At 36.5% G+C, this 27,382-nt stretch overlaps 1 protein-coding gene across 6 annotated transcripts in view; it reads right to left on the bottom strand.

Moving 5' to 3' along the window:
• The window catches only part of CCDC186 (coiled-coil domain containing 186), a 52,529-nt gene that overhangs the window by 22,430 nt on the left and 2,717 nt on the right, over positions 1–27,382 (bottom strand). For 3 of the 6 annotated variants that reach the window (XM_034663303.1, XM_034663302.1, XM_019805709.2), the window contains exons 2-6: positions 18,408–19,100; positions 12,696–12,822; positions 8,332–8,460; positions 2,481–2,693; positions 1,433–1,552 (exon numbers count right to left, since the gene is read on the bottom strand). In XM_034663303.1, coding sequence (XP_034519194.1) covers positions 1,433–1,552; positions 2,481–2,693; positions 8,332–8,460; positions 12,696–12,822; positions 18,408–19,066 — 1,248 coding nt within the window. In that variant the 5' untranslated portion in view covers positions 19,067–19,100. The other 3 variants (XM_034663301.1, XM_002913550.4, XM_019805724.2) reach the window with 3 other exon arrangements.

The raw sequence follows: 27,382 nt of genomic DNA on the forward strand, positions 1-27,382 counted from the left end.
TGAAAGTAAAGGGAAATTTTAAATGATTTATAGCCCTCTGTACGCTGCAAGGATTTTTGCCCCTACTCCCTTTTGGCAATTCCTTCTCTACATGTGTGGCTCCCCAACACTTGGGTGCAGACCAGCAGTTTTTTGTTTTTTTTTTTTTAAAGATTTTATTTATTTATTTGACAGAGAGAGAGACAGATGCGAGAGAGGGAACACAAGCAGGGGGAGTGGGAGAGGAAGAAGCAGGCTCACAGCGAAGGAGCCTGATGTGGGGCTCGATCCCATAACGCCGGGATCATGCCCTGAGCCGAAGGCAGACGCTTAACCGCTGTGCCACCCAGGCGCCCCTAGACCAGCAGTTTAGCCCAGAACGTGAGGAGAGCTGCCATTCTCTATTCTTTGACCACTGTCAACACGGACATCTCTCCTTACAGTTTTCTCTAATAATATCTCTGACAATATTATATGCAAAAATACTCAAATGTTATTAACAATTCTGACTCAGAAATATTTAATGAGATTACCTATGATTCTGGTTTTAAACAATACCATTAAGCCTATTTTTGAAAACTTGGAAGCTGTTATAAATAACATTGCTCTTCTACTTAAATATTTCAGAGTTGTTGTTCTTCTTCACATTCTATCATCTTCAGATTTTTATTAACTCTTAATATCAGTTCAGTTAGTGCTTAAAATTATGGCATCAGGTACCAGCCTTTATGATCACTTCATTATATTAATTTTTTTTTAAAAATGATATTCATTAGGCATAATACCAATGGAATTATATAAATAATAAACAGATATGGAAACACTCTTAGCATCACTGATATTTTTTAAATTTCCTGAGTTTAGTTTCAATTTTGATAACATACAGACTCTCCTCTTTCCCCCAAATCTCTGACAATGTATAATATAAAATATAGATACCAAGAAATGCTTGAAGAACAAAGTCAGTTTTGGAGTTGTAAACAATGAATGATAAAATTTAATATTTTTTACAATTTATGATAAAATTTAACATTCTAATTTAATATGTAAATCACACAAGGAAATATCTTTTCAGTCACCAAATATTCATGCCCAACCTATCCCACAGAAGTCACTAAATTAAGCTTTATACCTCATTAACTTTACTGCATTTAAGATTTATTTACTTTAGAGAGACAGCATGTGCGCGCGCGCGCACACACGCACACACACACACACACACACACACACACACACACACACGCAGTGGGGAGGGACAAAGGGAGAGGGAGAGTCCCAAGCAGACTTTGCACTAAGCACGGAGCTGATGTGGGGCTCCACCTCATGACCCTAAGGATCACGACCTGAGCTGAAACTAAGAGTCGGTCACTTAACTGACTGAGCCACCCAAGTGGCCTTGCATTTGCTCTTAAAACTGATTCTAATAATTTTTCTACTGCATTACAGTACTTACCTTGTGTGAATCCATTTCCGCTTTTAATTTGTTTTGTGCCCATTTTACTTTAATAACATGAGAGCTGATATCTTCCTTTAATTTGTCGATTTCTCTGGTGAGTCTAGTAGTTTCATTTTCCTAAAAGAATATCACTAGGTTATATTTTTTCATTTAAACAATTATTTGTGTATCTTTTCTATCTCTTCAAAATAATCAATTTAATAACACTGTATTTCAGGGGTTAGCATATTATGACCTACATAAACCTAATTCAAAGTTCAAATGATACAAGAGTAGCAAATCCGAAGTCCAATCAATAGACATAAGATGATTAACATTTATATTTCAAACAACTAGGTATGTTGCGAGTACAAATACACATTTATGATTCTTCTCAACTGGCTAGCATTAAGGTGAAATACAAATTAAATTTTTCCAGAATTCCTGAGAACAATGACAACATTACTGAACTAAAAGTTAAATAAAAAAAATAATGTTATCAAGTAATGATAACTGACTAGAAACAAGACCATGCCATGGGGCTGCTAGTTAACAGCAAGGACTCTGAAGCTCAGTAATTACATTTCTTTGGGCAGCATCTAAAAAGAACATGTTTTTCTACAAGAAAAATATAAATCCTATTCTATGATAAAAAAAAAAGTGTCACATTAAGATTCCAGTCAAATTACATAGTTCTCACTGAGAAACTACTCACATCTTGATCCTACTATGTATTTATTTTACAAAAATAAAAGGTTCTTTTGGAGCAAAAACTCATTTCTTCAACATATAGATATTAAAAGAAGGTTTTAAAAAACTACCTATCAAGAAAAAGTTATTTAATAAACAACATATGTCAGTATTTCATTGTTTTCCCAGCAAAAACTTTTTGCAGACCGGTAATGAGATAATAAACTTACTAAGGCATTTGTGTTCTTAGAAGGTAAACTAATAAAAACAACTTTATGTTTAATAGGGACTTTAACCACATTAAGTTATGATTATTTGATTAGATAAGGAAAAGCAAAAAGAATAAATTTCAACTAAAGTACACCACAAGTTATACCTTTGTCTCATACAGCTGGTGCAACCGTCCTTTCTCCTGAGAAAGCTGCTTAATTTTGTTAGCGTTTTTCTCAGATTCTTTATTCGCATCTCTGAGTTTTCTTTCAAGTATCTCTTTTTCCTTTCGAAGATCTAAAGACTCCTTCTCACCTCTTACATATTTCATTACCATTGCTTCTTTTTCCTGGCGTGCCTCTTCACACTTTTTGTTGGCCTTTGAAAAAATAACCAGCATTAATAAAAATTTTTTTCAAATCAAAATAAAAATAAATATTTTTCTATAATATTACCAACGTATTTTTTGATTTTTGCACAACATTCCCAGGACCTGTGTCATGAAACTTTTTAATGAAAGGAAAAATTCAAAATTATAGAAAAATGATAAGAGTAAACAAATTAACATCACTAATACTTGTTTTTACCCTTTCCTTTTTTTTCTTCCTTTGGCTGACATAGTTGCTGTTTTCTGTTTACTCCTCCAGATCCACTTTTCCACTCTTTCCTATCCCACCCTGTGCTTTGGGAAGATGACTATCCTGGACCATACCAACAAGTTTCTTTGCCCTCATAACCTCCACTCAGCCAAAAGAAGGTACTAGGCAGAAGATAAGAAGTACAGGCCAAGAGTGAGATCTGGCTCCTCCAGAATCACCAGGTTAGATGAAGGCCACTGCTCAAGTCAGGTGCCCTCACTATACAATTAGCCCCTCCCAGTAGCACTACCTGTTCCCTCTCCTTATTCCTTTAGCTCAAAGAGTAACAATGGCTTCTCAAGTACCCCAGGACCCTGCATTCTCCCTTTGGGCCCCCTAAACCTTGTCTATACCTTTTGTAACGAGTTCTTTTATTAAATTTTCAAATCAGCAGTTTCTGTTTTCTGCCAGGACCCTGACTGTATGGCTGACAATTCCTAAAATCTAAAAATCTTAGCTCTTCTTAGCTCCCTTGCAAAAAGTAAGTAACCATATGCTAATTAATCATTTGATTTCCTGTATATGAAAAGCTTTTTTAAAGTATTTCACTTACTGGGGTGCCTGGGTGGCTCAGTCAGTTAAGGGTCGGGTCATGATCTCAGGGTCCTGGGATTGAGCCTACGTAGGTGTAGGCAGGCTCCCTGCTCAGCAGGGGGTCTGCTTCTCCCTCTCCCTCTGCCCCTCTCCCCACCCCATGCTCTCTCAAATAAAATCTTTAAAAAAGAAAAAAGAAAAGTATTTCACTTAATAAAAAATACCTAATGGGACTAAGTGTGACATCTATACACTCTTAAAATACTCTATTAACATTAAGCTGGTACTCCATATTCTGAAGTTTTATACAATGAAAACTTTTACATTTAAGTACATTTAAATTCACAATTTGCAAATATGATGGAGCACTTATTTATGTTATAAAAGATGGAATCTTAAATTTAAGGGATTTTCAATAGTAACTAGTGGTAAATGCCAACTGATACTGTAACTGAATTAAAGACAGTATCATGTTAAGAGAATGTAGGAAAAGCTCCCATCCTCTGATGAAAAGTAATGACAAAGAGTGTTTCATTGGGGCACCTGGGTGGCACAGCGGTTAAGCGTCTGCCTTCAGCTCAGGGCGTGATCCCGGTGTTGTGGGATCGAGCCCCACATCAGGCTCCTCCGCTATGAGCCTGCTTCTTCCCCTCCCACTCCCCCTGCTTGTGTTCCCTCTCTCGCTGGCTGTCTCTATCTCTGTCAATTAAATAAATAAAATCTTAAAAAAAAAAAAGTGTTTCACGAAGTTCTGGCACAGCTGATAAGCACATCTAGTTGACACTCAGAATACTATACGTACAAATACTTTTTAAAATTGTCCAACTGGGTTTTTTCCCCCCCACTGAAACAGCCTGCTGATTTTCAAGAAAAATTAAGGGAAACATTGGAATAAGAATGTCAGAGATCCCTGAGTATTTCACAATGTAATTGTGGACAAGGACTGAGAAAACTGTGCTGGAACTGGTTAACAGAATTAGGTATATTTTTTAGATAACTGAATATCCTTAGAAAAGGTAATTAATGGTAATGTCAACTTAAAAAGAAGTCTGGTTTCATAAGCTGATGCTCGGACAACATATCAGTTTTTAGAAACACAAAGAATAAGTTGTGGCTTCTGTCCCAGAAGAGCTCACTACCTAGTATGAACAACATATAAGCAAAACATTTACACAGCATTACATTAACACATATATACAAATAACTAAAAAGAAATGTACAAATACCTGAAGGTATAAAATAGCATGATTTTTTGTAGGAGACCAAGACATTTTACAGGATTTAAATTTGGCGGGTTGGTTGGACTGGGGAGGAAGTAGTTGTGAAATAGACTGGTAGAGATTAAATCTTCAAAGGAAGATGGGCTTCTCTTATCATGCTATTGAGCTGCGATTTTATCCTATAGGCAATGGGAAGCCAAAAGATTAAGCTTTTATTAAACGTATGTTTTTAGTAAGAGAACTGGTGGCAGGATGAAAGCTTCACTGAAATTGAGAGATGAGAAGCAGAACCACCAGAGAAGAGACAATTAAAATAAATAAACTAAAATATTACGAGGTTCTTGACTACAGCAGGGATGTCCTGTTACTCAGTCATCCATGGATCAGCTGCAAAAGAACAACATGGGGGGGCGCCTGAGTGGCTCAGTCGTTAAGCATCTGCCTTCGGCTCAGGGCGTGATCCTGGAGTTCTGGGATTGGGCCCCACGTCAGGCTCTTCTGCTGGGAGCCTGCTTCCTCCCTCTCCCACTCCCCCTGCTTGTGTTCCCTCTCTCACTGGCTGTCTCTCTCTGTTAAATAAATAAATAAAATCTTTAAAAAAAAAAAAAAAAGGAATAACCTGGGGCACTAAAAGTTCATGTTTCTAGGTTTCAACCTGCTTCCCAGAACTGCTGGGTGTATTAAACAAGATGATACAGTCACTACTACTTAAGCTTCCACAGCAAGTCAGTCCACCTACCGTACAGATAAAGGAAGAGCCAGTAAGTCTTTAGATTTGACCAGTTTAAGATGTTTATCATTGACTTGGATGAACATAAAGAAAGCATGAATAAGATGATCAACAGAATTCAACAGCCAGTTAAAATTAAGATAAAATTAAGAGGTTCTGCTTCTTGAAATATGGCAGATAAACTATCCCCATTCAAAACACCAAAAATTTTAGATGAAATACAACAAACATCCTTTTATTTTTTAAAGATTTCTTTATTTATTTGAGAGAAAGAGCACGCACACTCATGTGTGGGGGAGGGGCAGATGGAGAGGGAGAAGCAGACTCCCCACTGAGCCTGAAGCTCACAATCCCAAATTCCTGAGACTGCAACCTGAGCTGAAACCAAGAGTTGGACTCTCAACCGACTGAGCCACCCAGGCACCCCACAAACATCCTTTTAATAAATAGTTGAGCCCACAAGAAAGTATGAGAAACTCCCCAGGGCCAAAGAAGCTAAGAGGAAAGCAGGAATCCAGAATGGCATGCTAAGCCTGAACTCTTTATTGCCCTGTAGACATTTCCCAATACCAGGCCACAGTGGGATAAAGGGAACATACTGTAAAGTCCCTGAGAATTTATAAGTCTACCCTCTTGTTAAGTTTGAGGTTCAAATTCATTCTACCTATCTATTCTGAGAAATGGAAAAACCTTAAGCTGGAAAATTAAACTGGGGAATGTACTGTGTGTGTACACATGCACACTCATGCTGGGAATCTATTTCTAAGTAAAATTTACCAGGTTTGGTGACTCCACGTGAAGGATAAACTAATGTTCATTTTACTACTCTTTTACCTTTTTACAGGCTTGAAAACTTTCAAAAAGTTGAGAGGAAAAGATAGGAGTAAAAAGGAATGAAGCAGATGTAGAAATATTTAAATGAAATAATCTCCAAAATCTACACAATACCCACCGCTTAGCATCATTATGAAAATTCAATAAATTGTAAACTTTTTATTTTTTTTTAAACTTTTGCTATTTTTTTTTTAAGATTTTATTTATTTATTTGACAGAGAGAGACAGCCAGCGAGAGAGGGAACACAAGCAGGGAGAGTGGGAGAGGAAGAAGCAGGCTCCCAGCGGAGGAGCCTGATGTGGGGCTCAATCCCAGAACTCCGGGATCACGCCCTGAGCCGAAGGCAGACGCTTAACGACTGCGCCACCCAGGCGCCCCTGTAAACTGCTTTTTAAACATGGCCTGGCACATAGTTAAATCTCAATATATTAGCTTCGATTAATAACTTCACCTAAATTCTTCATCATTACAGAGGGAATAGTTACATAGTAGTGAATGCAACATGCTGTCATTTATGAAAAAGGAGTGGAATGGGAAGAGGAAGTCCTGGGAATACATACATGCTTGTCTATGCAATAAACATTTTGGGAAGAATACACAGGAAACTGGCATCAATGGTTACTTCTGGGAAGGGAGAAAATGGAAGAAAAGGTTTGGAAGAAGACTCATTTTTTACTCTTTGAGTTGTTGTTGTGCATATACAACTACTATTTTGTTTTTATTTTAAAATGCAATAAACTCCGAAGAATATATTGTTTAAAAAGCTTACCAGATGGTTCTAATATCAGCTATTTTTGAGTCTACTAAAACCGACATCTTAAGGTCTCATCCTCTTTATTTCTCTTCAATTAGTACAAAAAGTTTGAGACCTAATAGCATAGGTTTTAAATCATCATATTGAAAAGAATCACAGAAATAAAGGTTGAGGATCATCTGTTTCCTAAAATTCTTTCAGAAAGCTACCTATGACAGTAGCTTCAGCGTAAAAAGGACAGGATCCATCTCACTAACAGTGTTAGCAGTCAGTTAATACTTCCTGATTCAATTCACCATAAGGACCAACAGTGAGTGAGGCATGGTGCTAAGAAAATGAAGACAAGTAAGATTCCATACTTAAGAAGGAGTTCAGGGGCAGCTCAGTCGGTTGAGCGTCTGCCTTTGGCTCAGGTCATGATCTCAGGGTCCTGGGACTGGGCCTGTGGCCTCAGGCTCCCTGCTCAGCTGGGGTCTGCTTCTCCCCTCTGTGCTGCACACACCCCCCTCCCCCGGCTTATGCGCCCACATGGGGCTCTGTCTCAGATAAATAAAATCTTAAAAAAAAAAAAAAAAAAAAGGAGTTCAGGTAATAATAACACAAAAACAATGCTTAAAATGATTTCTTCTGAAATCCATATATACCAACTCAAAAAGATGATCAAGGTATATTAAGTAGGAAAAAAAACTCCAAAAAGATGCACAGTAAGATTCCAACCAAGTAGGAGGAATAAGTATATGAATACACACACATAAGCTCGTGTGACTTATACATGTATATATGGTAAGATACATAACCAAAATATCAATAATTAGCCTTGGAACAAGGAATGAAATACCAAGGATTTGGGTGCAGGAAGACAGAGGTACAAATGAAGAAGGATTTCCACTTTTTATTCTGTATACTTATTTTTTTTTAAGATTTTGTTTATTTATTTTGACAGAGAGAGAGCGCGCGTGTGTGCACAAGCAGGGGTAGCAGCGGAGGGAGAGGGAGAAGCAGGTTCTCTGCTGAGCAGGGAGCCTGATGTGGGGCTCAATCCCAGGACCCTGGGATCACGACCTGAGCCAAAGGCAGACACATAACCTACTGAGTCACCCACGTGCCCCTGTATGCTTCCTCAATTTATTAAAAATATTTTTGTAGCTAAGATGTATTTATGAATTGCTTTAGCATTTTTTAAAAAGATTAATAACCTATTCTTAAGATACCACTGATACCCAAAATAGTCTATCAGATTAGTTTATATTAACAAGAAAACGTCACCAGAATATAAAGTTAATAATGATCATGATTTGAAAAATACCTGTTCCATCCGATGGGCCATCTCTTTATGCAACTGCTGAACTGCATTTTTAGCTGCGATGTCCTGAGCTACTAGTTTATCTTTGGAAGTTTTAACTTCTTTACTAAGTTCTTCTATTCTTGATTCTAACTGTAAAGAAAATTATTTCCAGATTATTTTTATAGCTATACCAAACAGACCACTAACACTTCAAATAAATATAAACAATGAAAGGGAACATAGAGAATGTAATGAATATACTTCAAACAGAAACCAAAAGTAAATGTTAGCAATGTTTCTAAATCTCATTAGAATTAAGGTAGTATAAAGCTGATGCAGATTCTGGTAAGATGTATATGGTAAGCTCTAGAACAATCACTAAGGAAATAACTCAAAAAAATATAGTGAAAATATGAAAGAAATTTAATGCAAAAGAAAGCAGTAAGGGAGGGAGAGAGGAACAAAACAGACATGAGACATAGAAAAAATGGCAGACATAAATCTACTGTCAATAACAACATTAAATGAGATTGTATTAAATAATCATATGACAGGCAGAGATTGTCAGACTGGAGGAAAAAAACAAGATCCAACAATATGCTATCTATAAGACATGCTTTAGATTCAAAGATACAGACTGAAAGAAAGAGGATGGAAAAAGATACAGCAAGCAAATAACACCGTAAGAAAATAGGAGTGGCTATACTAATATACAAATTAACCTATGAAAAAACGTTACCAGAGAGAGAAGAATATTTCATAATGATTAAATGGTCAATCTAGAATAATTCTAAGTACATATGTACCTAATAACGTAGCACTAAAATACATGAACCAAAAACTGACAGAAATGAAGGAGGCAATTCATAGTTAGGAGACTTCAATACCTTTCAATAACGGACAGAACTAGACAGAAGATTAACAAGGAAATAAGAGACTTGAGCAAAACTATAAAACAATTGCATCTAATGCATCTATACAACATTCCACCCAACAACCAGAGAATACACATGCTCATCAAGTGCACATGGAATACTCTCTAGGACTAAACATATGCTAGGCCATAAAATAAACCTCAATAAACTTAAAAGATTGAAATCTTATAAAGTATGTTCTTCAACCATAATGAAATGAAACTAGAATCAGTAGCAGCAAGAAATATCAGAAATTCACAAATATGTAAAAATTAAGCAACATTTCAATAACCAATGGGAGAAATCACAAGGAAAATTAGAAAATATGAAAAAAATTAGAAATATAAAGATACAACATACCAAAACTTAGGGGATGTATCTAAAGCAATGCTTAGAGGGAAATTTATAGCTATAAACACCTATATTAAAAAAGAAGAAAGTTCTCAAATCAATAACTCAAACTTTCATCTTAAGGCACTGGAAAAAGAAAAGCAAACTAAACCTAAAGCCAGCAAGAGGAAGGAAATAATAAATATTAGAATGAAAATTAAATAGAAAATAGAAAAACAGAAAACTCAACAAAATGGTTCTTTGAAAAGATTAACAAAATTGACAAACCTTTAGGTAAAAAGGGAATGGAGCGAGACTCGAATTACTAGAATGGAAATAAGAGACATACTGACCTTACAGAAATAAAAACAGTATAAATGAAAACTATGGCAAATTTAACTTGGATGAAATAAAAGGACAATTCCTAGAAAGACACAAACTACACAAACTAGCTCAAGAAGAGACAGAAAATCTGAGTAGACCTATAAGTAAAGAGATTTTATTAGTAAAAAAATAAACAAAACCTACTAAGAAATATTCAAGCCCAGGAGACTACACAGATAAATTCTATCATGCATTTAAAGAATGCCAATTCTTTTTTTAAGACTTCATTTTTAAGTAATCTCTATACCCAACATGGGACTTAAACTCATGACCCCAAGATCAAGAGTCACATGCTTCTCAGACAGAGGCAGCCAGGTGCCCTGAATACCAAATCAATTTTTCACAAACTCTTCCCCAAAAGAAACACTTTCCAACTCATTCTATGAGGTTAATATTACCCTGACACCAAAACCAAGAAATCACAAGAAAAAGAGGTATAAGACCAGTATCTCTTATGAATATAGATAGACAAATTCTCAATCAATGGAAATCACAGTATTAGCAAAACAATCCTACGATATATAAAAAGAATTACACACCATGACCCAAAGCTATTTATCCTAGCAATGCAAGGCTGCCTTAACATCCAGAAATCATTTAATGTAATGCACCATATCAATAGAACAAAAACACACGATCACTTTGATAAATGCAGAAAAAGCATTTGATAAAATTCAACTCTTTCACGATAAAAACACAGTAAAGTAGGAATAATAATGTACTTCTTCAACCTGATAAAAAGCATCTGTGAAAAACCCACAGCTAGCATTGTAACTTAATGGTGATAGGCTGAATGCCTAAGGTCAGGAACAAGAGAAGGATATCCATTCTTGCCACTTTTATTCAACACTATATTGGAGGGTCCTGACCAAGCAATTAGGTTAAGAAATGAAATACAAGCCCTTGGTTGGAAAGGAATAAGTAAAACTCTCTATTTACAGATGACATGATCTTGTATACGTAAAATCCTAAGGACTGACTACTAATGGATACAGGGTTTCTTTGCGGGGACGGTGAGGTGGTAAAATATTCTAAGATAGTGGTAAAGGTTGTACAACTAAAAACCATTAAACAGCACACTTTGAAATGGGTGAATTGCATGGTATTTAAATTATACCTCAATAAAGCTGTTGGGAAAAAACCCTAAATGTTAGCTTATAGAATATGTGTACTAATTTTCCTTATGAAAAATTACCTAGAGTAACACTGTCCAATAGAATATAGGCCATATGTGTAATTTATATTTTCTAGTAGACAGATTTTAAGAAGCAAAATAGTGGTGAAATGAATATTAAACTTAATATATCCAAAATATCACTTGAACATCAGCTTGAAAAACTGACAGATTTTACTTGTTTTTTTGTTTTTTTTTAAGATTTTATTTATTTATTTGACAGAGAGAGAGACAGCCAGTGAGAGAGGGAACACAAGCAGGGGGAGTGGGAGAGGAAGGAGGAGGCTCCCAGAGGATCAGGGAGCCCGATGCGGGGATAGATCCCAGGACCCTGGGATCAGCCCTGAGCCGTAGGCAGATGCTTAACAACTGAGCCACCCAGGTGCCCCCAATTTTACTTTTTTTTATACTAACTTTTTAAAATTAAGTGTGTATTTCATACTTACAGCATTTCTTAATTTGAACTAGCCACCTTTCAAGCTCTCAAAGGCTGTATGTGCCTAGTGGCTGCCATACTGAAAGGTGGAGATCTAGAAATAAAACTAAGAAAAAAAAATCCTGCTATACTGACTAGCAAAAGAAAGAAGAATCCAATTTTCTCCTTAAAAAAGGCACAACCACTAACAAGCTTATGAAAAGAACAGCTCTGGTTCTCCCCCACATATTCAGTCTGAAGTTTCTGGTCATCAGCAGTGACCTGCCTATCAAAATGTGGCTTCTGTCCATTATTAAGCTTCCCTCACATTTTGAAAATCTAAATTTGGGTTACTGTGGTATAGCTCTAAAGCACACAAAAATCAGGATTAAGTAAAATTTACAAATACAATCACCTTCCAACCATGTAATGGTGCATTAAGTATACTAAGACATAAGCAAGTGAAACTTGGCTTAATTTTTTATTATCAACTGTTTATTTTTTATTTTTTTTTTTTTTGCCCATTATATAGTTTTTGGTGAAGGATGAGACAAAAGGAAAGACTTTTAAGGCTAAAATGCTTCTAATCCTGTCCACAGAAGGAAAAAAGCAGCTCAGAAAGATAAAGGGCAGTTCAGCTTTGCCAATAGTCTGAATATTCACTTTGTTGATCCATACATCAGAGTTCATGTTTAAAAAATTTAAAAAGGAAAGAAAAAGAGGAAAGACAAACTGGGGAAGACAGCTAGCCAGATAAAATCTGAAGCAGGAGAGCCAGTCTCCCAGTGTAGTAACACAATAATACTGAGAATGGAATCACGTTAAACTATAAGCTTAGAAATATTCTAATGTTAGATATAAACTTTAAGATATACATTGCTTCTTCCTCTAAGTGGTAGAAAGTCTGACTGCCAAATCTTTTTTCCTCAGATTTCTATTATATATAGAATACACTCACACGTATCCTATAAAAATACAAATTTACATAAAAGAAAAAAAATCAGTTTATGATTCCCATTTCATAAAAAAGGAATGCTTTACATACCAAGCAATCCCCTGCAATTAAAATATAATTTAGCTTATAGAACTTTAACTTATACACAAAATTTCAGGCATGTATTTATATTACAAATTGAAGTATAGTGTTTAAAGATTTTTGTTTTTTTACCTGTTTAATTGTATTCATATGCTGCTTCTCTGTTTCTGTTCTTTTTTTTAGTTCGTCTCTTAAATTGTCTTTTTCTGAACAAATGTCTAAGATGAGCTCCTGATGCTTCTTATTTTCTTTAATTAACCTAAATATAAAAAGAGCAGCATAAGTAAAACATAATTAAAAATGGAGATGTGAAATATAATCTGTTTGCAGATTATAGATACTTATGATTAATAAACCAACATTCCTAAGCAGTCCTTTTGTTATGATATATTATACTTTATAAAACATTCCCTGGCAGTCAGGCTATTAACTTCTTCCAAAGAATCTGTATATTTCAAATCAAGTGAAATATAATCAGATAAAGAAAACCACACTCTTTTAAGTTTACCACATTGGGTATCTCAGCTATGCACTTCATCCCTTCAGTATTTGAATTCCACCAGATCAGTAGTTCTCAATCTGAGGCAAAGCCCTTCCAGGCATTTGCCTTGAGACATTTTTGGATGCCACAACAGGGGTGGGGGATTGCCACTGGATTCTTTTGGGTGGAGGTCGGGGATGTTGCTGAACATTGTACAATGCACAGTACAGTCCCACCACCACCAAAGAATGATCTGCCCCCAAATGTCAACAATGCTGAGGGTGAAAAATCTTGCTTTAGATTTTATGAACATTTCAATGATATTCTAATAATAGTTACAGAAGAAATCTGAATGAAATTTAAAAATATAAAACAAAATACAAAAGTTCAAGCAGAAATTTCATTTTGAGTCCTCCAGAAAAATATAAATAAAGCCTTAAAAAATCGCCTGTGAAGTTTTCAGAACTATAAGAAACCTAATATTTTGGAATTATTAATAGTAATAGCTATTACTTAACACTTATTGCACAACTACTATTTACTAAGTTTATCTTTAAGTGCATTATTTAATATTCAGGTTTATGAAATTAGTAAGTCTATGGAATCCTGTTTTATGAATTTTAAAAAACCAAAAAACCTGAAGCCCAGCATTTGTTCCAGGTCACACAGCTAGTAAGTGGTTGAATTGAGATCTGGGTCTAGTTCCATAGCATAGGCCTTTCTCCTACTTTGAAGATCATTCATTCACTAGACAAATGCTTACTGGGTACCTACTACATACCTATACACTTCTGTGTGCTGAAGGATGTCAGCAAACCATCCCTGCCCTCATGGTGCTTACATTCAAAGGGAGACAGTGAAAATAAACATAATATAATAAAATATCAGGCAGTGATCACGTCCTATTAAGAAAACTAAAGGAGAGCAAGAGGACATAGTGTGACTTGACCAGTGATTTTATTTTTTTAAAAAATTTATTTATCTGGGAGAGAGAGCACGTGCGAGCATGTTCTGAGGGAAGGGAGGTAGGAGGGCATGCGCAGACGGAGAGAATCTCCAGCAGACTCCCCACTGAGCACAGAGCCCAATGGGCTAGATCTCACCACCCTGAGATCACCGGTGGAGCCAAAGCCAAGAGTCAGATGCTCACCCGACTGAGCCACTCAAGTGCCCCTTGAGCAGTGCATTTATTTTATTTATGATCTTATTTATTTATTTAACAGAGAGAGACAGCCAGTGAGAGAGGGAGCACAGGGAAGGGGAGTGGAAGAGGAAGAAGCAGGCTTCCCACGGAGGAGCCTGATGCGGGGCTTGACCCCAGAACTCCTGGGATCATGCCCTGAGCCGAAGGCAGATGCTTAACGACTGAGCCACCCAGGTGCCCCTTGAGCACTGCATTTAGATAAGGTAGTCAGGGCGGGCCTCTCTGAGGAGCGCGGGACACAGCGAGGAAGCAAATCATGCAAATGTTTGGGAAGGAGAAAAATGTAGCATGCAAGTTTATTCAAGCCTTTTTGGCACAGTGGTTTAACTTAGATTATTTGACTCGGTGTACACTCAAGTTGTTGCAGAAAACTACCTGCCGCACAAGGATCCTGGCTGTAGTTCACAAGTAAGCAATTCCGGGAGGCAGCAGTGCAAGAACAGCAAACCCTCAAACTGTCACATCCAGTGCACAACTAACCATTCTTAATTAAGAATTCCTGTTGGGACCCTGGACAACACACTGATGTTAGAAAATGGAGGAATGAGGGGCGCCTGGGTGGCACAGCGGTTGGGCGTCTGCCTTCGGCTCAGGGCGTGATCCCGGCGTTGTGGGATCGAGCCCCACGTCAGGCTCTTCTGCTGTGAGCCTGCTTCTTCCTCTCCCACTCCCCCTGCTTGTGTTCCCTCTCTCGCTGGCTGTCTCTATCTCTGTAGAATAAATAAATAAAATCTTTAAAAAAAAAAAAAAAAAGAAAATGGAGGAATGGATGTGTATACAAAGACATCTGGAAATAGAAGCATTCATGAAAATTTAAGCCAAAGGAACTGAAAGGCAGTTTTCTTTATAGAATATTAAATGAAGGCAAAAAAAAAAATTACTGTTATAGAGCTAACCTGAGTCACAATTATGCTATTATGTGTGTAACAAAAGATTAACTTAGTTAAAATAATATCTAGTATTTTTATGCCTTAATGGCTATAAAACAATTCCATCAGGTATTGTCCCCCTCAGAGATGACAAATTTTGATTCAGAGAGGTTGATGTGCACAACAAATCAGAATTTGCGAGTGGAAGTGGGAATCTTCCAACTGCAGGCTTCTGACCAAAACTGGGCATACCCCAGTCTACCATGCTGCCACTGTTCTGACAGGATGGGGCAAAAAAGAATTTTCTACTGTGTTCTTAATATTTTTAGATAAGTTTAACAACTTCTAACTAGTTCATTTCGGATAACCACATTGAAAAATCTTCTGAAGCCAGACTAACTAGGCTCAGATTCTAACTGGGGCATTTACTAGCATGTGAACTTGATGTAATCTCTCTGTGCCTTAGGTACCTCATCTGTAAAATAGGAGTAATAGTTGATACCAGAGGACTGTTGTGATTCCATGAATTAATAAAGCACCTGGCATATAATTAACATCATAAAAGTATTTGCTATTATTATTTAATGTACAACATCTTACAATTTACAAGACAGGCATTAAAGTGATGAGTCCAGATCTAAGGTAAGTGGACGAGGCATCACGGACAATCTCCAAAAAAAAAAAAAAAAAAAAGATCTGAAAGAATAGGTACATATAGCAAAATGAGGAAGTTACCCTAAAAAACCAAAATAGTAAAAGCACTGATGATCTAAGTACAAAATCATAGTTTATTCGTAATAGCAGCATTCCAGTAAGGAATGAATAAAATAGCAGTCATTAGTTTTGGGGTAGTATTAGGGCCTTGAGTCTCAAGAGATATCTGTACACTCATGTTCACAGTATTATTCATGATAGTCAAAATGCGGAAGCAACCCAAATGTCCACTGACAGATGGATAAGCAAAATGTGGTATATGCATACAATAAAATATTATCCACCCTTAAAAAGGCATTTCTGATGCTACAACATGGATGACCCTTGAGGACATCTGCTAAGTGCAATAAACCAGTTGCAAATAGATAAATACAAAAGCCTGCACTCTATATTTAGAGAGTATCAAGAAGAAACTTTGAGAAACAAAGTAGTACAGTGGTTGTCAGGGGCTGAGGGCAGGGGAGTTGTTTAATGGGTATGGAGGTTCTGATTTGCAAGATGAAAAAGCTGTGCAGATTGGTTGCACAAGAATGTGAATAAACCTAACACTACAGAACTGTACACTTAAAAATAGTTAAGATGGTAAATTTTATATGTATTTTATCACAATCTAAAATAAAAACAAAAAATAGAAAAAAAGAAGGATTCTGGATGCTTAAGAGATTAAAATTCACTGGATAAACCAATGAAGTTGTAAACTGGTTTGGGGAAGACTGATCTACTGAGTAAGAAAATCTAGGAGAGTGAAAACAGTGTGGAGGTCCCTTAAAAAGTTAAAAACTGAGCTACCCTATGACCCAGCCATTGCACTACTGGGTATCTACCCCAAAGATACAGACGTAGTGAAGAGAAGGGCCATATGCACCCCAATGTTCATAGTAGCATTGTCCACAATAGCTAAATCGTGGAAGGAATCGAGATGCCCTTCAACAGATGACTGGATTAAGAAGATGTGGTCCATATATACAATGGAATACTATCAAAAAGAACGATTTCTCAACATTTGCTGCAACATGGACGGCACTGGAGGAGATAATGCTAAGTGAAATAAGTCAAGCAGAGAAAGACAATTATCATATGGTTTCTCTCATCTATGGAACATAAGAACTAGGAAGATCAGTAGGAGAAGAAAGGGATAAAGAAAGGGAGGTAATCAGAAGGGGGAATGAAGCATGAGAGACTATGGACTCTGAGAAACAGACTGAGGGCTTCAGAGGGGAGGCGGGGTGGGGGAATGGGTAGTAAGGAGAGCACGTATTGCATGGTGCACTGGGTGTTATACGCAACTAATGAATCATCGAACTTTACATCAGAAACCAGGGATGTACTGTATGGTGACTAACATGATATAATAAAAAAATATGATTATAAAATAAATAAATGAAATAAAAGCATTGAAATAGGTGAGAAAAAAAAATCTAGGAGAGTAAACACTACAACACTAGAGTAAACATTAAAAGCCAGCTACATATCTAGCAATACTTGGATTATGGTATATTTTTTTCTGTTACCCTCGTGTAGTATATAGACTTCCACTTCTGCTTTCTTTACACATATGCCTCCCATTCCAAAATATTTTTAAAGTATCATTTAAAAAAAAAGAATCAGGGGCGCCTGGGTGGCACAGCGGTTAAGCGTCTGCCTTCGGCTCAGGGCATGATCCCGGCGTTATGGGATCGAGCCTCCCATTCCAAAATATTTTTAAAGTCCTGCTTCTTCCTCTCCCACTCCCCCTGCTTGTGTTCCCTCTCTCGCTGGCTGTCTCTCTATCAAATAAATAAACAAAATCTTTAAAAAAAAAAACAATCAGTCTGTATTTTAGTGAAGGTTAGCATGTTTTATTTTCCTTTCTTAAAGGTTATAAAAAAAACTACTTAGGGGCGCCTGGGTGGCTCAGTTAAACGTCTGCCCTGGATCCTGGGATCTGCTCCCTGCTCAGCAGGGAAACTGTTTCTCCCTCTCCTCCCTGCTTGTGCGTGCTCTCTCTCTCTCTCTCAAATAAATAAAATCTTAAAAAAAAAAAGAAAAGACTACTGAAACATTTGCAACGCTTAGATATAAAAATCTAGAATAAAAATACAGGATGATATCATACTATTAGGAAAGGATAAAATAAAACTATCATTAGAATAGAAATTAGCTCCAAAAATCCAAGGGAAGTCTAAAAAATATGTTCTTAATTACTGATAACCAACCAACTCTTCCCTAAATTTTAATTTTTAAAACCAATTAATTTACAATGCGAATTTTAAGAAAATCTTTTTGAATTGTATGACTTCTCATTTTCTTTTGAATTTCTCATAGTTTTGACAATATTATGCTCTACATTCTTTCGAAATTGAAAAACTTGAGCTGTCCTTATAAATATTTCTAGATCTTTAATGAACTCACATTAGTATTTATTCCTTTAGGCATGTATTAAATTACTAGACAAACTTTACATTTGCTCAATTATTCAGTAAATACATATTTGTTGATCAACGACAACATGAATGTCTATTGTGGAATTAAGAATGGACAAGAATTCAATCTTTAATCCCGGCAGGGGGAGAAAACCTAAAAAAATAAAAACTTACTTCTTTATGGTGTGCTCTTGCTGTAAATACTTCTCTTGCACACACTTTTCAAACATAACTAATGCATGTTCTCCTTTATTCATTCCATTTGGTACTCGGTGTTCTTCCACAAACTCTGTAGATAAGAGCTCAGATTCTATTTCTTCCAACAAATCCTCTGACGCTGAAACATTCTTTATTTTTGAAATAAGTTTTTTTGTGCAGTCTGTATCATAGGGACTTTCTGAATAAGTCTTTTGATTCGCTGCTTCTGTAAATGTAGATGACCTTAATTCTGCCAATATTTGTGTTACGCTCTGTTCTGTTTCATTTGTTTTTGAAATTTGCTCTGTAAAATCTCCACCAGGAAAATTAGCTACTTGTTCAGAATTTTCTGGGCATATGTCTGTTTTAGCACAAGAATCCTCACCTCCACCAGGATCCTGAGTACAATTTTCCTGTGTTTCAATTTGATTATGTTCATTAGGCCGACATGAAGTTTTATCAATGTTTAATGACGACAGTTTAGACTCATTTTCTAAGCTGCTGCTTTCATCAACAGAAAACGAGCTGCAGGAGTCTTCCTTTAATTCAAAGGTTTTCCCAATATTTTTATCAGAAGAAATGGAAGCTAAGCACTCTGTCTCTGACATGCTGATTGACACCACTTCACTCTGCATTTCTTCAAATGTGTTCCTGATCTTCGTTTTACATCTAAAAAAGTCAAAACATCAAAAATTTAAAGAAAGTTTTTTAAACCAAGACCTCATATGTATTTGCACAAACTGGAATAACTAAGGCTACAAATTTTACCACTAGTAATTCTTTTAAAAAACTTCCTTTGAGAGGAGGAAAAAAAACCCAAAACTGAAGAGGACAGCCAATCCACGTGTGCCACAATCGGTAAGGTGCTACAAAGTCTTGCTCTTTCCTCCTTTAATTCATTCACACAACTTCACTTCAGCTGCAGTTTGGCATTCCCTAATCACCCCCATAAGATGTAGGGTATGAAATATCTACAGTTTAAATTGTTAGAATTCAATTGAATTGTTTAGAATTCCTTCAGTTCCATGAGAGGAAAAAAACCATTTCAAGAATCTGTAAGAAAATATTGGGGAAATAAGACAGCAGGGGAAACACTAGAAGAGAAAGATTATAAAACGATACTCTTTAATGATGATAAAAATTTACTGAGAAGGAAAATTAAGTACAAAAGACAACTATCTAAAGCCCAGGCACCTAGAGCTGGGCTAAAAGAAGTGTGGGTGTTAAAGATCCCTGACAGGAATTTGTTTTTCATCCAGACAAAAATCCAGGAAGTACCATGCTATCTCCAAACATTCTCATCAAGAATAAACAATGTTCAGTGCAACTCAAATGGAGCCCATATGCACTGCCCAGGTCATAAAGGAAACGCTGACAAAACTAATTCAACAACTAGAATACATTTTTATGCTGTTTATGATGGCTACTATTTTAGCTATTGTCTGAAAATCAATCAACTTCAAAAATTATCCTAAGACAGATAAATACAAAATATTCCTGCAATCTTGATGAAAAAAAATTGTCAACTTCTTTCATCACACATCAACAAAGCACATATAGGATAGATGAATTATCAGTGTCATATAAAGTTGGATAAAAGAGGGGGCAAGTCAGAGTTTTGAGAAACTAAATAATTTCAGATGGAGGGTGTACTTATGGAAGACAAAACAAATATACAACTTTTGAATAACAGAAAGATACATGTTTTCATCAGTCTGTAATGGAAGTCCTGGGCGGGGGGTGAAAAAAGGCAAAAGACTGTCAGATAGAATCCTCAAAATGACATGCAGAAATGAATTTTAGGAAATAAATCATGACAGACTTATATACTTTATTATACTATAGTTGCTGGCACATAAGTAGATTCTCCAGTATTGAATTAAAGTACAGAAGTGATAGGATAAAACTAGTATTTGAGGAACATTATTCTAGAAATGCAGAAAATGGGGAAGAATAATTCTAAGAAAGGAAGTATATAGACTTCCTCCTCTGCTTTCTCTTCCTTTGGGGCATCAACTAGTTTAGAAACTGGCCTTAATACTACAAATTTCTTAACTGTATAACATATTTCCAAACAAACAAACAGAAATTGTCATTATCTTGCTGCATATGTTATGCTATATACAAGAGAAAGCCGCTACTAGTATTAAAGGATCGGTTTAGACAATACGAGTTAGTGCAGTAAGTTAATAAAAGGCCTCATCAGCATGGTGTATTCCAAAATCTAGGACAAAGTAAAATAATTCTCAAATAGAAGTATTAGCCTATATAGTTCTCCCTAAAGCAAGTCACTTTAAGATATAACTTGTTAATGTGTTGCTGCTGAATTTGAAATCTTAATTTAGAAATCTAAAAATGAATGGTTTTAAACATCATAACCAATGTTACAGCAACTGACCAAAATAGATAACAAAGAATCTATTTAGGGGCGCCTGGGTGGCACAGCAGTTAAGCGTCTGCCTTCGGCTCAGGGCGTGATCCCGGCGTTATAGGATCGAGCCCCACATCAGGCTCTTCCACTGGGAGCCTGCTTCTTCCTCTCCCACTCCCCCTGCTTGTGTTTCCCTCTCTCGCTGGCTGTCTCTATCTCTGTTGAATAAATAAATAAAATCTTTAAAAAAAAAAAAGAATCTATTTAAATGAGAATATATAAAGGGATTATGACTCTCCAGCATAAAGCAAAAAGAAAATTTATCATTAGAGAATGTGTGCCATGCTTTATCAAGAGGAAAGCACTAATTGTCAAGAATTATCCTTTTATCCAGCTTTCATATTCTCCACAATTCAGTCTTCAACTTTATTTTCCCTCCTAGAATTCAACCACTTTGACAATTTGAACTCCTAGATGATATCCACATTAAGTTACTTTCAGTCCTGTGTTCTCGAGTTACAGATAACAAATTACCTGTTTGCCTTCACTCTGTGTCCATATTAAAATCTTCACGTGAATATAGACATTTTGAATGGATGTTCCACGATAACCTCAAACTCAAAATGGCATAAATCCCAAATCAAAATTATATCTCCTATAATTGAGCACTCCCAGTTAATCCTGTTTCTGTCAATGGTACCATTTTTTTAAAAAAGATTTTATTTATTTACTTGACAGAGAACACAACTAGGCAGAGTGGTAGACAGAGGGAGAGGGAGAAGCAGGCTCCCTGATGAGCAGAGAGCCCAATGTGGGGCTGATACCAGGATCCTAGGATCACGACCTGAGCCAAAGGCAGACGCTTAACTGACTGAGCCACCCAAGTGCCCCGAAGGTATCATTTTTCTTAGTCATGACGCCTTCCTTTTCTTTGCCCTCGTATTTTTTTACCAATTTCACGTCTCAAGTTATACCCTCTTTTCTAATGCCACTGTCCCCTACCTGTAACCCAATCCAGGTGTAATCACTTCATACCTGTAACACTTGAAATGTTGGTTTCTCAATCTTACTCCCTGACATGGGCAAGTGACTTGAGACAGCACTCGGTCAAGTGTCACCCAATTCAGAGAAGGGGTTGAAGTGTGTACAATGACTCTGCCAAGGGGGAGCAGGAGCTGCCCTATGAAGTGGGCTGGCCCTCAATGGCAGAAGGGATCAGGGAGGTACAACCCTGCCCCTAAAAAATCCACAACTACCTCCACAGAGACCACCACCAAATGCAATCAGACGAATCAGACTGAGGCCAGGGCTATCTCTTCCCTCTTTAGAGGTTCCTGTAATAAGAATTCTGCTTCCACTGGGTGGTCTTCTTCCCCCAACTCCAAAAGGGCTAGCTAGAGAAAAAAAGAAGGGACATATTTTAGAGCCAAATTACTTCTTCTTTAATCCAAGCAGCTGGGAACTAACACCTTCAGCCTTTCTTTAGGTAGAACAAGGAGTTTGTGATTAATGTTGCTTGTTTTTTTTAAATGACTGAAACCTGTCTTAATTTCTGGAATAAACTTTCCCTAGAGATCAAAAGTGGCAGAAAGATATGACATCAAATTAGTACATTATTAGGGGACTGTACTTCAGAGGGAAGTGTAAAGGATGGGGGTGTTTTACACAGTAAGATGAGAGACCCAACGAGGAAAAACTAAAACCATTTTATGCTTACACTCAGAGCTGCAATTCCTCAGTAAACCAGTCATACTACTTTCCCAGTCTTCTCTCTCAATACACTCCTAAAATCCTAGGACTTCACTATAATGGACCAGTCCCTGACCAGTCTACTCAAGATTCCTCCAATCTGCACATTACTTCCATGGCTTTGTTCCCATCTAGAATGTCCTTCTCTTCAGTCTTTCCAGAACCTAATTATATTTAACGGTCCAATTTTTACGCTTCATCTTCCTCCAAATTTTCTCTCATTGTAAGTACAAAAATACTCTCATGTAAATGAAAACATACTGCATTTACACTCATTAAGCACACAGTCACAGCCTTCCTTGTGACACTTCTGAACAGTCTTCAGTTTTTAAAATGATCTTTGTACTGGAAAGGAGGAACATCACTCCGAACTGAATGAAACCTCTTAAATCTCCAGCAATAATGATAATAAATCAACAAATATATTCTCTACATTTGCATTCATTCTTGCAAATATTAAATGCTGTTCAGTTCTCAATGAGGGTGGGGTCCACTCGATTTATAAAATGATCTGAGACTTGTAATGTGCAGAATAATAAAAGTTTGTCTCATTCTGCTGGATATTGGTCTAGGTTAAGAAAAACAAAAACAGTAATTTAAGGGGGGGCATACTCAAAACTCTCAGTAATCAAGGTAAAATATTTGGTGAATATATTGAAAAATCTAAAGTAATGTAAAATACTATGATTAACAGAACATAAAAATGTTAAAAAGAAAAATGAAAGTAAGCCTGTTTTATGTTTACCTCAGCTTAGACTGTTTTACATATTATCCTTCTGTAAATTAAAGAAAGCTGAGTTTAACCTCAAAAGACATACTTTCTATACTGTTGATCAGTATATGCCCCTGACCTTTGAAAAAGTCTTCACATGAATGGACATCTGGTAACCACTTAGCTTGCAAACTGAGTTTTCTGATGCTTAAATGAATACTAATTGGACACAAAAGGAAAAGCAGATGGGTTAAAGAAAATCTATGTGTATATATGCAACAAAACCATCACCAAAGATTAAGTAACTGTAAAAGATTGCTGAGGGGAGGGGCACCACAATGACCTTGATTATATCCACAATTAAACAGGTAATTAGGGGGGAAAAAAAGTCAGCTGAGTCCTCTTGTGGGCCTCCAGTTGGCCATATAGATGTAGGCTAGTCTGGTTGTGTGCAAGTTTCTTCTTTGGGGAACAGGGGTAGTTGTCATCAAAATTACTGAGGATCCAGTAGCCTAAAAGTAGTTTAAAGGGAGAGGGTGTAAAACTAGACATCTGTTTACAAGATTGTTTTAAATAAGAAGTGCTTGTACAAATCAAATCCATGCTCACATATACAGTGATTATATAGATTACAATATCTATTCCTTTTTTGAGGTAAAATAAATAAATAACACAGGTTATTTGACATTTTAGCAACTCTTACTCATTAGGGGAAAATACTATATTTAAAACTAAACAGTCACAAAATTCCTCTCAGTTTAAGCACTTTTTCAGTTGTTTCTGACACAGTACTACAGGACCAACTCACACTTCAATACTGTTTCAGTGAAGTGAGAATTGGTTTCGCTCTTACTGGAGCTCATCAGCTGTAGGCAACTGGTCAAGAAACATTTTTTATTTGCCTTAAAGCCAACCATTACCCACCTCTGTTTTATTTCTTAATGCAAGAACTCACATTTCTATAAAATTATTTCCATATTAAGAGCCTTACAAATAAAAACACTGTCTTTTTAGTACTATTACTTGTTTTCTTAGTAATTAGCAGTATAAACAATAAAAAACTCAAGCTTACTCAATAAACTGCAAATACAAATGAATCCAATCCACAGATATTTGGCAACAGGTTACCAAACAAGCCTCATACAAAAGTAACAAATCACAAATACATTTCCGAACTGTTAATTCATTGACCAACATGTACTGAGCATGTATTATGTGCAGGCACTGTTCAATGTGTTGGGAACATGGCAGTGGAGAAAACACGCATCCGTTAGGGAGTTTACATTCGGGTATAGTGGACCAATATATATAAAAGCTACATGTTAAAAAAAAAAAAAAAAAAAAAAGCAGCTCACCTTTTACTCTTCGTGTTTACAGCATTTTAATATGAACATCTGTCAGTGTTCCCTCAGAAGCTATATAAGATATGCATAAATGTTTTAAATTCAACAGAAAAATCTGGCTCAGTTCAGCATAAATATTAATTACAACAAACAAATTTTTAAATTATAAACTATACCATATGAATCTCAAACACCACCTGTATATTTCTTAAAAATCATGTCCACTAAGATAAGCAAGTAGAGACTGTGAGAGCACTCCCATTCTTCACTATAATGGTTTACTGTCCTTTGTAGACCAAGTACATTTAAAGGTTTTTCACAAATTCCCCAAATACACTTTAAAACCACCACGAACAAAAGAATAATTTATCTGACCAGTTCTAACAAGGTTCTGATATGGCAATTAAAATCAGAAGCATGGGGCGCCTGGGTGGCACAGTGGTTGAGCGTCTGCCTTCGGCTCAGGGCGTGATCCCAGCGTTGTGGGATCGAGCCCCACGTCAGGCTCCTCCTCTATGAGCCTGCTTCTTCCTCTCCCACTCCCCCTGCTTGTGTTCCCTCTCTCGCTGGCTGTCTCTATCTCTGTCAAATAAATAAATAAAAAATCTTTAAAAAAAAAAAATCAGAAGCAACATATTACATCAAAAATGTATCCATAGTCCAACATAATCTGATCCCAAATCAGTAATTTTTGACGGACGTTACCTTTAAAATACAAACACATTGCTGGATGAAGTTTTTAAACGCAGAATAAACTAACAGAACAGAAAGGAACCTGTGTAAGAAACATGAAAACCTTGTGTCACATGATGAAAATAATCAGACACTGAAGTTCACAGGTGAGTTTATGCAAATCAGATTAAAAACTAAGGAAAAAAAAGACTAAAATCTAAGCCAGCTATTTCAAAGAACTCTGAGTTCTATCAAGAGAGAAATATTTTATATAGTACTCACATTCTAATTATGTTTGCAGGTAAAATTTAACTTTAATGAGTCTCCTTTACATGAAACCTATCACTAGATTCTAAAAGTTTCCTTTATTCTCACCAGTTTTAAAGAGTATGAAGCCAAGCTCAATTACCCCTGTGGGAATTTGTTTAGCTTTGTACCTAAGACTCAGGGCAGAGTTAATTTTACAGTTATGTGCATTATATTACAAAAAAAGATGTTGGAAAGACAGACTCAGGGGGTCCCTGGGTGGTACAGTCAGTTGAGTGGCTAACTCTTGGTTTCAGCTCAGGCTGTAGTCTCAGGGACACGAGATCAAAGCCCTGAGTAGGGCTCCAGGCTCAGGGCTGAAGTCGGCTTGATATTCTCTGCCCCACCGCCTCATATTCCTGTGCTCGCTAGCTTCTCACTCAATGCTGTCTCCTAAATAATCAATCAACCAACCGTAAAAAAAAAAAAAGACTCAAGGCAATAGATGCAGCAGAAGTCCCCCCAAATAGTACCAAATCCTGTGACAGAATAACAGGAGAAATAGAAATTATAGTCCATCAGGATTCCAAGAAAAAGAGGTTAGCGGCCATACCATCTATCACATTATCAAGTCAGATGTCATATTATCAGTTTACTCAGTGCAATTTTCTAACTCTAATAAGTTTTAAAGCAAAAAGTTATTAATACAGAAATCTTATTTTGAAGCTATCTGTAGAGCGCTCACCATAAAATATTATTAATGAGTCTCAGGAAATACAAAAAGTATTTTTGGCTAATATTTTCCCAAATCTAAAAATTAAAAGAAAATAAAAAGACTGACCTATAGTTCCCTTTTCAAAAAGGAAGACTAATAAAAAAAAAAATTAAAGGTAAGTTGTAAGCCTGCCTTCTATTAAGGGGTTCTGGTTAATGTTTAAATTTCGAAACCACCTTTGGCCTGCGTTCAGTTAATATGGTATGATATAGTTTACCAAAAGCATTATTCATTAGTACTTACTATGTAATCATCCCTACAGCAGACTATCAGCTCATGTGTCTTAATGACAAATATACTCACAATCCAATCAATACTTTCTTTGGTGGGTTTAATTTTGACTTTGTGTCTATTGCCCCTTCATGCCAATGCTTTTCCTTTTGTTTACTTAGTCCAAATAGATTTTTAAAAATCTTAATAGCTAAAAAGTAAAGTTCAAGAAGTCTGAAAAAATATAAGATTACAGGGTTATTTGTAAATTTAAATGATCTATACTCTCACCATTGCCCTGAAATACTAAACATTTGCAATACCCTAAGCCCAGTGAATGTTTATGAGAAATTCAAGAATCAGCTTTATTATTGTTTTAAGATTTTATTTACTTGAGAAAGAGAGACAGATGAGAGCATGAACACAAGCTGGGGGACGGGCAGGGGGAGAGAAAGAGGGAGAAGCAGACTCCCTGCTGAGTAGGGAGCCCCAGACTCCCTCAATCTCAGGATCCTGAGATCATGTCCTGACCATAAATCAGACGCTTAACTGACTTAGCCACCCAGGTGACCCTCAGCTTTATTATTTAAAGCCAGAAACAAGGGATAAAAGAAAAACCTAAATTTTATTGAAAGGAAGAAAAAAAACCCCACAGGGTCAAAGGGAAAGACTATTTTTCTAAATTTCTAAAGGAGGCTGCTTCGACCTATTATCTCTTCATTAAAAGTACTCTGTACTGGGCGCCTGGGTGGCTCCGTCAGTTGAGCCTCTGCCTTCAGCTCAGGTCCTGATCCCAGAGTCCTGGGATTGAGTTCTGCTATTGGGCTCCCTGCTGGGCCAGGAACCTGCTTCTCTCTCTCTGCCCCCTCCCCC

This window comes from Ailuropoda melanoleuca, chromosome 6 (genome assembly GCF_002007445.2).
Source record: "Ailuropoda melanoleuca isolate Jingjing chromosome 6, ASM200744v2, whole genome shotgun sequence".
Classification (NCBI taxonomy): domain Eukaryota; kingdom Metazoa; phylum Chordata; class Mammalia; order Carnivora; family Ursidae; genus Ailuropoda; species Ailuropoda melanoleuca.